The 14,900-nt window shown below is 46.2% G+C and overlaps 1 protein-coding gene and 1 long non-coding RNA gene across 5 annotated transcripts in view; one reads left to right on the top strand and one right to left on the bottom strand.

Annotated features, from left to right (window-relative positions):
• SPEN (spen family transcriptional repressor) overlaps window positions 1–14,900 on the top strand; it is a 66,480-nt gene that overhangs the window by 13,604 nt on the left and 37,976 nt on the right. For all 4 annotated transcript variants that reach the window (XM_061466613.1, XM_061466614.1, XM_061466615.1 and 1 more), the window contains exons 2-3: window positions 5,461–5,781; window positions 9,136–9,612. In XM_061466613.1, coding sequence (XP_061322597.1) covers window positions 5,461–5,781; window positions 9,136–9,612 — 798 coding nt within the window. The remainder of the gene's footprint in view (window positions 1–5,460; window positions 5,782–9,135; window positions 9,613–14,900) is intronic.
• Window positions 14,010–14,591, bottom strand: LOC133276084 (uncharacterized). Its single transcript, XR_009745773.1, has 2 exons — window positions 14,239–14,591; window positions 14,010–14,153 (listed from the first exon to the last, which is right to left on the bottom strand). It is a non-coding gene; the product is annotated as an uncharacterized LOC133276084 (long non-coding RNA).

Genomic DNA, 14,900 nt, shown 5'->3' on the forward strand with positions numbered 1-14,900 from the left:
CCCTACATTTGCTAAAGGTGACTTCAAGCATAGTTTTCCAGGATGTTGGAATGCTGCTTCTTGTTTCTGTCCAGATACATTGCAGTTAACTGGCATTGTTTCCATCCCAGCCCCGTGCTGGTGATGCTCTGCGTTTGGTTTTGGTGTCTGCTACAGACCAGCTGCTTTGTTTATGGCAGGACCCAAGGCCAGTAATGTGATCTGTGCATTTTGGGGTGTTTTTTTGCTTAAATTGCGTTATTCTTCTGTATCTACGAGCTCTTAAGTCTTCCTTTCATGCTGGGCACGTGACGGTACAGTCAGAGTTAGAACTGAATGCTCTGCATTACTTGAAGCAGACTAATTCCCTGGGCTGCTCAGGTGGTAAAATACTGTCTGGTATCACTGTTGATGTGAAATTCCCTTTCTAAAAGAAATTTAGATGTATGTAAGCATTCTTCATGGCAAATAAATGATGGGGCTGTATTTTATTTCTCAGTGCCCTCATTGTGATCACAGTGCCTCCTTCTTTCATAATGCCAGTGTAAAGACACAGGTTCCTTGGTGTTGCTGGCTGAGGCTTTTAATATTAAACCCAGTGACTATTAAACCCTGGTGATGTGAATGCCTGTGGTAGCAGAAGACCTGGTGGTCTTGAGCTGATGGTCATGGAGTTGAACAGACTTCAGCAGCCTGGTGGCAAACCCCAGTGGTGCTGGTGATGGCAACTGCTTCACGGCAGGTTCAGTGTTTGCCCATCTTGTGCTTCCCTGTGTCTGGAGCAGAACCATGCGGGGAAACGCAGGACTAGAGGAGCCCCGAGCATGGGGTGTTTGGACTGAATCAGGGTTAGGAAGGAGGAGCAAGGTGCAGACATCTGGAGAAGTATTATTTCAGGTCACATTATGTAGTTACGAAATCACAACAAAGGGAGAGGAATGGGATTGGCCCAGAGCAGCTTCAAGCTGTGCGAGCGCTGCTCTGAGTAGTGCAGGCCAGGGCTTGCCTGGCTCGTATCACACCGCAGGAGGAAGGAGCTGGAGCGTGGCACGGAGAAGCCATCCCGCTGCTTGCATGGCTAAAGGTGTCCAACTGAACCCAGTGTATTCCAGTGTCGGGCTGTATGAGGACATCTTGTCTGATCATGCTCTTAATCAGTGCTGCAGGAAGAAGCACAAACCCCTCCTGTGTTGTTTTTGATCTTGCAGTGTCTCTGGAGCAGTTGTGCTGGCTTCTCAGTGGAAATACAGCAAAGTCTTTTGCACTGGGCTGCAGCTGACCTGCAGAATTCTGTGGGGTGAAAATGGTTGGGTAAAAAGGTCATCAGAGGTGCTGAGAGGAGCTCAGTGTGAGAAACAGGGAGGTAACATGAGTTAGACTGGGATTTGGTTTGAGTAAATACCAAAATCCCCCCTGATTTCAGCCTACCTTTTCCTGTCATACAGATACCAACTCATAAAGATCCTTCTCCTTATACTGCAGTTGAATTTTGTTTGAAAGCTGTCGCAGTCCATCCTTTGTTTAGAAAATGCTTTCCCTTGGGAATAGCAGAAGCTGTGTAGAAGAGTCAGTGTTTGGAGCAGGGACCTGGGATGAAATGGCTGGTTAGAAATAGGAAGGCCAGGAGGATGCTGAGGGTTCAGGGTGTAGGGTGAGGGGTCTGTGGCTGTGTCTGGGCCACACATTGCCCCTGGGGAGGAGGAACCAGCATGGCCCGGTGTTGACAGAGGTTGTGCTTCCCAATGGGAGGAAGAGCTGGGGAGGAGGAAGAAGGGCTGGAGAGGGAGAGAAACATGCCAAGAAGCCATGCCAAGAGTGCAGAGACGTTTCAGCTGCTTGAATACAGAGGTGCTTTGATCTGCAGTGAATAAACCGATAATACTTAAGTTCTGAATTCCTTCCCTTTGTCTGAAAGCAGGATTAGCGTGGCTTTGTCGGAGCAGTGATTATCCAGCAACTTTCCTGCCCTGAAAGGGCCGCTGGCTCTGTGTTTACAGCTGGGTGCTGGTGGAGGGGCTCGGTGACACCAATGGCTCCCGCACATCCTCGTCTCCTCTGCTTCGGTTGGGCTGTAAAACCCCGCTGAAAATCCTTATGGAAAGGAGTAAATGATTAACCAGCGTGAGGGAAGAGGCACTGAAAGCCTGGTTTTCCTTAGGGCTGTGGGTTCGGAGCCGAGCGAAGGCGCCTCTTTGTTGTCTGCCAGCGATTGCAAAACGCAGCCTTCTTGGAAAGGGCTGACGCACAGGTATCGAGATAGGAGGTGAGGGGCAGAGGAGCTGCCCTGCGAGCGTTACCAAAGGTCGCAGTGATGCCTGCCCTGGTCTTTTGTCCCCTCTTCCCAGCCCTCGGCATCTGGACAAAGGTTGCTCCTCGGAGCTCGTTCGCCTCCATCTTAACTTGGATCCATGGAGCGGATTCCAGACAGAATGATGGGCTGTGTTTTTTTACCTCTTGTAATGTATTATTCTGCTGCAGTAAACCCGTGTGGTGATGCAGCACTGCAGATCCCCCCTCCTCTCCCCTCGATGCAGTCAGTCCTCCTCCCGGCAGCATCTGCCAAGACAGGAGCAGCTCGGAGAGACGCCAATGGGTGGGGACGGGCCGGATCACCAGACGGATTAATGCTCGCGGTGGGGGACCGCGGATGTGTGTAATCACAGGACCACGCTGGGGCAAGGAGGATGCAACCCTTCCTCTGCAGCAGCTGTCCTTGAGCGCGCAGGGCGACCTGCTGCTGCCCCGGGTTTCTTCATCCCCCCCCCTCTCCTGCTCCCTTTCTCCTCCCCCCGGCTGCTCCCTCGCTTTCAGCAAAGGGATTGTCACAGATTAGCCTCGGGGCTCACCAAGGGTGCGGTGCAGGACACCAAACAGGGCAGTGTCTGCGTGGATGAGTAACGGGTGGGTTACAATCAGTGGGGGGACTTAGGAGTGCAGTGGGATACAGGAGGAGCCTCCCCCACCAATTCCTTATTCAGGGAAAAAACAATAAAATAATACTTTATTAAAATAAATTTTTACATTAACGGCAACCAAAATGTACTTTTCCCAATTTAAAAATTAAGCCTCATCCAAAAGAACTGGGTGTGTGTTGGGTGAATTTGTTGGTCCGTGAGGAGCACATTACAGGGATGTTCTGCATCTTCTGTGCTCTCTTAGCAGCATTTGCGCAAATACTTGAACATTTGAATGCATTCTGGATCTTGTGCAGCAAAAGGAAGGATAATTGAGGTCTGTCTGTGTAGGTGTTACAACAACACGTACGTGATAGGGTTTCAGAACAGGGAAGTGAAAACACTGCTGGTACAGTGAGCAGGAAGGGAACGCGTTCTGAGCCCACGTGTGATGGAGCTGGCAGGCAGCACTGCATATGGAGTCAACAGGAGGAAGGTCATTTGGGATTTTGGGTTTTTGGAGTGATGCAAAAATGCTCGTTCCTCCCCTGCCCTCCACCAGGTATGGGCTGGTGTTGCCAGAAACAGAACATGTGAACAAGGAGCGGGAGGGAGGTATGTGCTGTAACCAGTCGCTCTGTACCTGCACTGCTTGGGAGAAAAGTCAGTGGATGTCAAGAGTTGGAGCACTCTGTGCTCTGATGTCCCCCCTTTGCTGTATGTGGAGGATTAGTGCGGAAACACCCGTTAGAGGGTGATGCTAACGAAGATACTTGATTATTTTCATATTCCTCATCATCTATAAGTACTTATTTTCAAATAGGCACTTTTCTGGTTTCCTTCCCCTTCTTCTTTTCCTGTTCCTTCTCTCTTTACACTTGCCACATCCTTTTTCCCCTCACACAGATTTTAATGAGCATATCCTCTACTTTTCTGGTCTGTCTAATCTTGCCTTCAAGGCAAGATATAACTATATCCAGCTTCAGAAGAGTGTGGACTGAGAAGTATCTTCCTTGCAGTCCCATTTGGTATTACTTGCTCACTGCAGCTTTTAATTAGAGTGAAAACTAACCAGTGCATCGGTTTGGTATCACAGGTTAGGAGACTCCTGGGAGTCTCATCACTGTGCTCTACCCATGAGAACAAAGGCAGCAAGCTTTGCTCTGGACAGCTTTAGGGCAACCTTACCTTTTTGTGCCTGCTGTGGCACTTTTGACGTGAAAGATGCTCTTGTTTTTGCATGTATTCCTTAACAGATAGTGCACTGTGTCTGGTGGAGTACAACCCGGAGAAAGATGAGGTGTAAATCCAAAGCAGATTAGATACAGAGTCTAGTAGGTCAGGTTGGAAGGGGAAGGCAGCAGTCAGGCAGGCAGGCTCTCAAATCCTATTCAAGGATTAGTCATCCCACAACAATGGGGAGATGGGAAGGTGTGTGGAAAGCCATGTGTGCTCCAGAGACAGGCAGCTGAGGGAGCTTCTCCCTCCACGTACAGCTCAAATCACCTTTTCTTGTCTAAGGTCTGCTTACGGCTGTTCAGCATTGTGCTGCCTCTGTGAACAGGAAGGTATGAGGAATTCTTCACAGTGTTCACAAGTATTCCTTGATGAGTTCTATATTTGTGTGTCAGCTTGTCAGTGCGCTCAAAAAAACGCTTTTGGCCTCTTTTTCTCATGGGTTTATTAATTAAAGGCATTTAACCTGCTTTGCTCAAAATCTAGGTGAAATGAGCAACCAAAACGTGACCTGCAGCTCTTGGCTGTGGCTGTGTTCATACTTCCCGTTTTATCCTTTGGGCTGTGAGTTGACATGAGTTGTGTAACGACATCTTTACGTCAGGTTTTCTTGTGTGGACAGGCGAGTTTGGGTTTATTGTTTGTTTTACGTAGACATTTACTCATCTGTTTGTGCCCGAGTTGCAGTAACTTGACATACATTCAACAGGGTGGTGTCACATTCCCATCAGCATTCCTCAGTGTCCCTGTTGTGCTTCCTGGTCCATGGTGGGGGGGTCTGAGCTTCAACCCCGACTGCAGCCTGGCCCAGGGGTGCTTTGTAGCTAAATGGGGTTGAAATCAGAAACAAGGAGTAGAAAGAAGATTCTTGTTTCAGTGCTGAATGGATTAAATATAGATGGGAGTAGTGGAATTGCTGTGTCAAGGTCGTTTTCTGAAGAAAATCATCAGGATGTCGTTATATTTGTAACTGATGGTGACACAGTTTTGTTTTAATTGTGTCTTGCTCATCAGATCAGAAGTGAGAAGGGCTGCTCTAATTGCAGACACTTTCTGTTCCTCCAGCTCTGTTGTTATAAAAAAGGGTGATCTTGCGGTAAGAAACCAAAAGGGGAGGAGGTTGAAATGCAGTAATGGAAAGTTACAATGGCTTTTTCCCCTCCACAAATGGCTTTTTCCCTTTCTGAAAACACCTCTGCCAATCTCCGCTGCACTTCGCGATTGATTTTCCTGCCGCGTGGGAAGGGCAAGCGGTTGGAAATGGATGTTGATTTTGCAGGAGGCAGTGTTATTAATCGCGGGCTGTTTCCACCAGCACTAATATTTCTGCTCTGCTTTGCTTTTCTTCCAGATATGGACGTGTCGAAAGTGTCAAAATCCTCCCTAAGAGGGGGTCGGAAGGCGGAGTGGCAGCGTTTGTGGATTTTGTGGACATCAAAAGTGCGCAGAAGGCACACAACTCTGTCAACAAAATGGGAGATAGAGACCTCCGGACGGATTATAATGAACCAGGAACCATTCCCAGTGCTGCTCGGGGATTGGATGATACAGTTTCCATAGCATCTCGTAGTAGAGAGGTTTCTGGGTTCAGAGGAGGTGGTGGGGGGCCCACTTACGGCCCCCCCCCATCGCTTCATGCACGGGAAGGACGTTATGAGCGGAGACTTGATGGGTAAGTTCCAAGGTTTCTCTAGGCAGGTATTTTGTATTTGATATGGTGAGAAACACAAACTCGTATCTAGGGCCCCCAGATGGATTTAAAATTTTGGGAATTATCTATGTTTCCTATTTTGGGTTGGAAACGGAAGTGATTTCTATCCCAGTGGCTGGTACCTTGTGGATCCATAGAGGATGTTTTCTGCAGCTGGTTGGATATCTACACTTGAAATAAGGTGGTTTTAAGATGGAAGATTTGCTTTGGCCAGCATCGATATTGGAGTTACTCTTTTCTAGAAGTAATGATTCCATTTCTTGGATAATATTAAGGCCTTGCTCGGATGTATCCCTGCTGCCAGACGGAGCTATCTTACTCTACAACATGTGGTGAAGTTCTCTGTGGAGTATCTTCGGAATACTAGAACCTAAAATTCTGTGAAAGCTCGATGCCTAGTTCTCAGCTCTCACTATACGCAGTGGGTATGTTAATTGGATTGCCACCACAAAATTCCTAGTAGACTCTAATGATACAGCCCCTTGGATTCTACAGACAACACTTAGCCATGGAGATAACGCCTGGATGGAGAAGACCGAAGGCAGCTTGTGATGGTTCCATTTTGGATCTACATCATTTCCAAGTTATTGGGATTATTCTTTCTGATGGTATTGGCAAAAAGAGATGATGGACATTACTAAATTTTGGAAATTATAGCCTTTTTTTTTTTAATGCTGGAATAAGAACTACTGCCTTGAATTTATTGGATGGTATACAGTCAAGACGCCAGTAGCCATGGGGAGTGGATTACTATCTAGTCTCTTAAAAAGTTCTTTGCTGCTCCACATTAAACATACTTTAGTTTTAAGGACGTGGTGCTAATACCAGTTTGTGGATACACCAGTGCAAAATGACTGGGCTGGATGGTTACAAAGGTTACAGAGGATGCCTGCTGGCCAGCAGCGATGAGAGCCCTGCAGCATTGGGTGATCTTCTACCAGCTGCTTGATTCAGACGTAGGGCTGGAAATTAAAGTAATGGATCTATTTAAGTGCCTACTGTCTCAAGAAAGAAGTCTGGGGGTTTCAGAGTTACGGTTTCAGTCTGGGACTGCTTCCTTCCAGTGGAATTTTCCTTTTTTTTTTCTTTTTTTCTTTTTTTTTTTTTGTCTTGTCACTAAGATTTTTTAAGATTTTTTTCTTGTTGGTTCATCTAAAATATCATTTGACACCCTTGCCCATTAAGAAGGTGGATTACCCCTGTAAGAGGGGCCAAAATTGGGGAAGTTATGTTCACAATTCTCTCCCTAGATTTAATTGGGAATATAGGTCGTGTTTCCACACTTGGAAAAGGTTGGTATGTCCTGCCCTGTGTATCTTAGCCCCTCTCCTAACCCAAGTCAAACCCTCTCTTTCCACTAACTCCAGTAGTACTTAGTACTAATAGATAAATCCAGAAGCGCTGTAGCTCTTAGATTTCCAGCTCTGCTAGCTCCTCTGTCTGTCTTCTGTGTCCTTCTCATTTATAAGGACTTTGTTTTTTTATGTCAGCTGTATAGCAGTAACCCTCTAGAAAATACTGCCTTTTCTCTTACCTCATTAAAGCAGCTTTCACTGATTAACACTCTGTAGGATGCTAAATGCAATGGTGGATATAAAATTGTTGATCTTGGTCCTTCAAAGGGGGGGGGGGGGGGGGTGTGGTGAAGAGACATATTTCTGTGCCAGATCCTGAAATCCAAAATGCCATTGTTGCGAGCAAGAGATAATGCAAATAGAAAGGCAACAATGAATTTTGAGTGGATGTATAAGAGAATAATATTGTATTGCACTGGTTGAGTAGCTGCTTATATATAATTTGAGAGGAAAAATGCAGGCAAAATATGAACTAGCTCTGTGGAAAGCTTAAAAAAGCTTATAATTTAACAACAGAGGGTGAGTGTATTTAGAGCATTAAGGATCTAGTGATTCATTGGAGGAGGAATGGAGGGAACTTCCTGAGATGCTAATGGAAAAAGATTCAAATCCCATTTTTGGTTCATGAAAGCTCCCTGCACTGTTGCTGCCATTTTAAATAGAAGACAGAGCTGTGATGCAGGAGAGGAGGAGGAAGCACGAGGCAGAAGTGGGTTATTAGGATTCAGGGGATTGAAGTGACTAATAATTGATTCTGAAGGAAGAATCAGAGAAGGCTGAATAAAGAAAAAGGTTGCAATGTCCTTCATGCAATGGATAATTAAATTCTTAAATTAACTTTGCCCACACTGACATACTTGGAATTTTACAAGTATTTTTTAAACCCTGAATGTGATCGTTCTCGATTCTTTCATTCTGTGGTTGTAACTCAGACATACCATCCTGGTGCTTGTCTGAATTAGATGACTAAACTATTTGTGATGCTCTTTTAACTGTTACCTGTCAGTTGTACTGTCTCTTTATTGGAGAGATCACAAGAACTTTCTCAGAACATGGAGCCTTTCTCGATTGATGTACAAAACGTTTGAAATACCAAAACAAAATGGACTGTAGCTCCTTGAGAGCAGCTTGAGAGGGTGTAAATTGTGTGATGGCAGTAACAACAGCAGACGCAACAAACAAAAGTACCTGCTGAGAAATGTAATTCCCACTCTTTAAGTAGGATTTTAGTATCTTCTGGGGGCCTGCATCCTAGAATTGAGGTATCCTGACGTTAGATAAGACGTTCTTTTAGCTGACGAGAATGGAGTGTAGCAGCCTGATAACAGCAAAATTCCCTCTGAGGGGATGAACTGCTTTAGAACAGCAACAAGAAACCCCCTAATTTTCTGGGTCTTCTCTCTGGGTTGTGCTACCCCTTTTGAAAGCAGCTTCTTACCTTTGGGTCATGCTTTGCACGGAGGCTTTCATGGCTACTGCCCACCTTGCCATGCCATTTTTGCAGAAGGAGAATAAGAAGAGCTCCACTAACGAGCAAATTCCAGAAAATTTTTTTAAGCTCTTAAGCAAAAATGGAGGGAAAAGAATAAAAAAGTTAATTTTGATGTCCACAGACATGAAGTTTTTCCTTTTTATTGACTTGAAAAGAAAAAAACCTGTAATTTAAATGAGGATTCTGCACTGGAACAAGTGATATTTTTTCCCTGTGCAGGCAAGATGCTGGTCATGAAAGCCCGATACTGTGATTAAAACAAGATGATTGCTCAGCTTGATTGTATATGAATATAACTTTGGAGCCAAGTAAGATGTTTTTGTCAGCATTTGCTTGTTAGGTTATTGCTGTTTAGTGGAGAAGCAGTCGCAAAAATAAGTCCATGCTGACATGAATGTTTGCATGATTTGCTTGGAGTTGTGCTTACCCCTTTCTGATGGAGTATTTTTCCCCCCTTCCTAAATGCAGGGCTTCAGATAACAGGGAGCGTGCTTATGAACATAGTGCCTATGGACACCATGAGCGGGGGACGGGAGGATTTGATCGGACGAGACATTACGATCAGGATTACTATAGAGATCCTCGAGAGCGGACTTTACAACACGGGCTCTATTATACTTCTCGGAGTCGAAGTCCAAACCGTTTTGATGCTCACGACCCCCGTTACGAACCTAGGGCCCGGGAGCAGTTTACATTGCCCAGTGTGGTACACAGGGATATCTACAGGGATGATATTACACGGGAGGTACGAGGCAGAAGGCCAGAGAGGAATTACCAGCACAGCAGGAGCCGGTCGCCGCACTCATCGCAGTCCAGGACACAGTCCCCACAGCGCCTGGCCAGCCAGGCAGCCAGACCCACCCGCTCCCCCAGCGGCAGCGGCTCCCGGAGCAGGTCTTCCAGCAGCGACTCCATCAGCAGCAGCAGCAGTACCAGCAGCGACAGGTAGGTCCCGACCCAAAGTGACCGTTCCCTGGGCGTTGCCGGCTGTTTCCGAGGCACGGTGTGGAGCTGTGAGCCAGGGCTGTGGAAATAGAAGGTGTTTGGTGGCAGAGCGTTACTGGTGTAGAAGTAAAGCAGTGTGAAAGGCAGAAGGGCTGAGTTGGCACGAAACGGATCCGAGGAGAATGGCGTTGCTGTGGTTAATTATTTTCCATGGTGGATATGTGCAGCATCCGTCAGGCACTGGCTGGACAGCACGGGCTGCACGGGTGCTGCCTGTCTGTGTGAGGAGTGAGGAGCTCTTTCGTTTGCCAAGTGAAGGAATGAGCAAGTTTTAAGGTCAACTGCATTTTACAGGACGTGCTGTAAAATACTTTGGGAAATGATGGATGGTGCTGTTCAGTTTCATCTCGTTCCTGTCGCCGCCAACATTTCCAAGGTTGATCTCTTCCATTTTTCCCCTGTTGCCTCACAGCAAAAACTGCAGACTTGGAAGAATTAGAAAGAAATCATAAATCCAAGTGTTCATTTCCTAGTGATACACCCACGGCTTTGGTTCTGCTTTGCTGTGGCTTTATAAACTAGTCCAGGGGAAGAAAAAAGTGCTGGAGCTAATAATTGGAATTCTGGTACTAATTTGAAAGGACATGTTGGAATGCCTCATGGATATTTAGCTTTTTAAGAATAAATTCACCCTAAAAGTGGAAAGCAAGAAGGTGCCATTGCACCCGGGAAATGTTGGGTGAAGAGCTTTGAGGGGTTTGCAGAGTTGGAAACGTGTCCTTTGTGTGCCAATTGTTTTCCAAAGCTGAAAACACTGATTCAGTGATTATCAGTGTAATTAATAGTTGGGGTTTGATTATCACTGTGAATGGAATTCTGCCACTGGTAACTCTCTAATTTGTTTTATAAACTCCTAACGTGCTCGATGCTGGAGTGTTGGGAAGGGTCGGATGGGCTGATGCTGGGGAGGGCATACGGAAGGATGAGGAAGTTGAGAACCGCGTGAAGATTTATTTACTCCTTTTAATTCCTGTTTTCTCCTCCTGGATTTAGAAATCCAGGTCCTGGCTTGGCTGGAGAGCAGGTGAGGAGAGAGGCTCCTCTAGAATGAGAGGACTTTGAGCTGCTCTGCTTATTTCTGACACCTGTCTCTGAATGAGGTCTCAGCACTTGGAGGAGGACAACCCCTTGTCAAAGATCTTTCACACCTATTACAGCTTAAAAAAAGCTGGTGAGACTTCCATTGGTCTCCAATAAAACAACCCCAGAGAAGATGAATCAAAAGGAGGTCTGGTTACATTTAAGGTTAAAAAAAATCCCAAGCAGGGAGAAATAAAACCTCTCTCCTCTGGTGCTCCTTTGTGCATTGCAGAATGGGTAGAAAGGAGTCCAAGAAAGTCGTCATATTTATGAAATGTCATTGTTGGGAGGTCGAGATGGGATGAAATAGTGGTTTGAATTTGAGAGGACTGAACGCGATCCCACTGGAACAAGGTTTTAGGATTAATCAGAAGAAAAGCAGCGTCTGCTGTGCGCTTCAGCATTCCGTTTTGGCAATTCCTGGTTGTAGTAATGGAAAACTAGATGATGCTCTGGGAGGAAAGGGAAATAAACATACTTTTTTCCTTATTAATGCAGAAATTCAGTAGAGCAAGTGGTGGATTCTGGTGTACTGAATTCTGAAGGCTCAGAAAGCAGTTTTACATGTTTCTAAGCAGTGAGTTAGAGACGAATAAATATTTATAACTTTATTTTGTAAAGCAAAACACCAGCTGGCCTTAAGGCACAAGTGGACTTTTCTGTTTAATTTTTAACACGGTTTGAATTCAGCCTCAGACCCCAGGGGAGCAAAAGCCACCTTGTCCCCTTCTCCCTGTGCAAGATACTTAGGGATCATGTACCCAGAGCAGGCAGAAACTGAGTCCCATTTCTATAGCCTGGGTAGTAAATTCTGGCTGTGTCATCCCTGGATTGCTTTACCAAATCCCCTTATTTTTCATTTCTGGAGTGGGATTTACCTGGAATAACTGAGGGTGGTTTGTTGTTGTCTGAGGAAGAATTACTTCTTGCAAATCACATAGTATTTCTCGGGGATTTTAGCAAACTGGAGATCCTCTTATGGCTTTATTCTAAGTGGAAATGGATGATTTTGTGATGCTGTGAAATTATTGAGGTCTTTATATTTGTCACTCAGGTCTTGTCCTGGCCCTCCACCGGCAGGCTGTAAGAGGCAAAACACATTCTGCTCACTTAGAGGTGGGTCCCTGTTTGGGGACAATGGGGAACTCCGTGTTAAAACACTTGGGAGTGGTTTTGTGTGTGGCACCATCCTTCAGGCACTGTGAAAAACAGCAGAAAGGTGGCAAAGGAGAAGCTGGGGCTTTATTCCATGTGCTTTTCAGAGAGCTGCATGATGTAAATATGATTTATGTTAAATGGAGGTGATTTTCCTGGACAGTATTGTGAGGAAAGGTGCTCTGCAGGTTGTTTAAAGGAAAAAAAAAGGTGAAAAAGCCTTTATTTCTTAAAGGTTTGTTGTGTTGGGCTAAGCTTTAAATGTGTATTTGGAGGCCTTTGCAGGGGTGTGTAATGGGAGCTGCACAGAAGATAAGACCAAAAAGATCATGGTAAAAATAACCCCTGTTCTCTGCAGCAGGGCTCTGTTCAGTGTCCTGAGGCCTCAGCAGTTGCTGGGACACTGGTGGCTGTGGATGCTTGAGCTGGAGCCGCTTCCGCGCTCGTAGCAGTTTGTGATTTGGAGTTGTCTTGACACAAGATTCCTCGTTTTCCACATTCGTTGTGGAAGAGGGTCATTGGGGTTTTAGTCATCTTGGAAGCTTAAAAACCTCCAAAATGGTGTTGGAATCTTCTGCCACCACCAGCCTCCATTTCTCCACTTCCCCAGTGTGAACACGCATCAGAAATGATCCATTAGCAAACATGTTTTCTGTGTTGTGTCGTGGAAGAGGCAGAGTACGGATGGGAGCTGAGGGATCCTATTGGAAGCAAAACACATTTTGTGTCCTGCCCCACTTCCTGGGAAGAATCCCCCCTTTTTCTATGTTTTGGGGTAGAAAACGATCTTTTCTAGGCTGCTGCTCGAGGTGTTCCAATGTGCTAAAAATAATTTCCATGCTTTTTTTAGTGCGTTCTGTAAAGTCAGGCGGTTCAACACGTTTCGTGCTGCTCCACGTGGTACTGATTATTTCTAGCCCTTTGCTGCTGTGCCGCCTCCCGGCACTGAGCAGCGGGACGTGTCGCTCCTAAACACCGGGTGAGGTACCTTGTCCAGACAGGATCTAAACTGATGCACAGGATCCTTGGGTTTCCTAGAGGTGATGGTTCAGAATGTGAAAGTATGAGCACTGCGTGCATGTGTGTGTGTAAAGTCACAGATCGGTGACCTGAGGTTTCCTTTTGAACCTTCTCTAATGTATTTCTATACTCTTCATCAGGGACTGGAGCAATAGGACAAGGGGTGATGGGTTCAAACTGAAACAGGGGAGGTTCAGGTTGGAGATAAGGCAGAAGCTCTTCCCTGTGAGGGTGCTGAGGCGCTGGCACAGGGTGCCCAGAGAAGCTGTGGCTGCCCCATCCCTGGCAGTGTTCAAGGCCAGGTTGGACACAGGGGCTTGGGGCAAGCTGCTCCAGTGGAAGGGGTCCCTGCCCGGGGGGGTTGGAACGGGATGAGCTTTAAGGTCCCTTCCAACCCAAACCATCTGTGATTCTGTGATTTATTTAGAGTGGTTATTTGGTTGATGTCAATGCTGGATTGTTACTGCAGAGGTGAATAATTTCCTATAGCATGTAAAAAAAGATTTGCTCTGGGATTAAAAGGACAACTTCAGCTTCCATGCAAAGTGACTTTATGTATATTCCCCAGGATCTAGGAGAGCACAGTGCTGAAACAAAGCAGGAAGTTGTGCATAGAGATGTTTGGAAATGGATTTTAAAGTTCTATTGAGGAGTGGGCAAGTAATTAGAGTTTGATTTTGATGAAATTCTTTCTGGAGCAGTGAGTTACAGTTGGAAAGGAACACGTATGTGTTATTTTATGTGTCTTAATATTGAAATAAACTGATGAAAAACACTGCCAAGAGAATTTTAATCATGGGAAAAACAGGCTCCCTGCAGCCTCAATGGAGTCTCCAATGCATTCTGTTTTGTCAGGGACTTTCTTAGCCCGTTCAAACAACTCAAAGCGAAAGTAGCAGAAAGTGAATTCAGTTTCATTGCATCATTCAAACCTTTCCCTACCATTGTCTTCATCGCCTCTTTCCCGCATAGTTTGTCTGCCAGCAAGTGATGAATCACTGACTTAGGCTTGGAGTCAGGGCTCTTCAGTGTGTTCAGAGATGCCTCTGCTGGGGACAGCTGAAAAATCGGGAAGAATGGAGTTAAACGGGGCTGTTGAGGCTCTATGTCAGGATGTGTGCGATGGCCTTTGCTGATGTGAACTGATTCCATCTCAGTTTTGCACTGCAGAGATAACGTCAGTGGTTTTCATCTCTTCTGGCAGGCTGAGAGGGTTGAGCACGTTCCTGTTTGTGTGGGGAAGAGAATTAGGCAAAGACTGAAGGAATAATAAATAAATTACGTGGAGTAGGAAGCTTCCTTTTCACTTACCACAAAGGCAACAGTAACTCCTGTAATAGTCAGGTGCAGCAGCACCTCATCCTCACCTCCTGTTCCCATGCAGCCCTGTGCCGCTTTGATGTTCGCTCTGCGCAGGGAAACGTGAATTAAGGGAAGGAAAATTAAAAGCTCAGGGGTTTGTTACTGACTGTCGAGCGTTTTCACTTTGTTCTTTCGTGTGTCTCTGTTCGTGTCAGCCCGCGTTGCTTCTCATCTAAATATAACCCCCTCCATCCTCCTCAGCATCTTCCCTTACCCTTGGGAGCGTATCGAGCGTTTTGAGATGGAGCAGAGGCAGATTTCAAATACCTTTCAAGAAAGAGATGTTTTTTTTTGTGCTCAATACAACAAAGCAAACCTTTATATTCTCCTTTAAAAACACCACCTCTGCACGCACACGTGTACACATAAATACACGGTCCTGTGGACTGAAAGAGGTGATAAACCGCCCGGGATCGCAGCTGCCCTGGCCCTCCGTCCCCTCCTCACCTCAGCCCGAGGGAGCCGAGGCCGTGCCCGCGGTGCTGGGGCTGGCGCCGACTCGCGTTACCTCAGCGTCCGCCCTGAGCATGAGGAGGGTTTAACCTCGCTCCGAGATACCCCCCCCCCGCTTTAGGTCGCCTCGGAGCCCGGCTGTGATGGAAGCGGGGACA

Source organism: Pezoporus flaviventris, unplaced genomic scaffold (genome assembly GCF_033815535.1).
Source record: "Pezoporus flaviventris isolate CSIRO_AGI_PZ_B2104156 unplaced genomic scaffold, CSIRO_AGI_Pfla_v1 ptg000042l, whole genome shotgun sequence".
Lineage (NCBI taxonomy): Eukaryota > Metazoa > Chordata > Aves > Psittaciformes > Psittacidae > Pezoporus > Pezoporus flaviventris.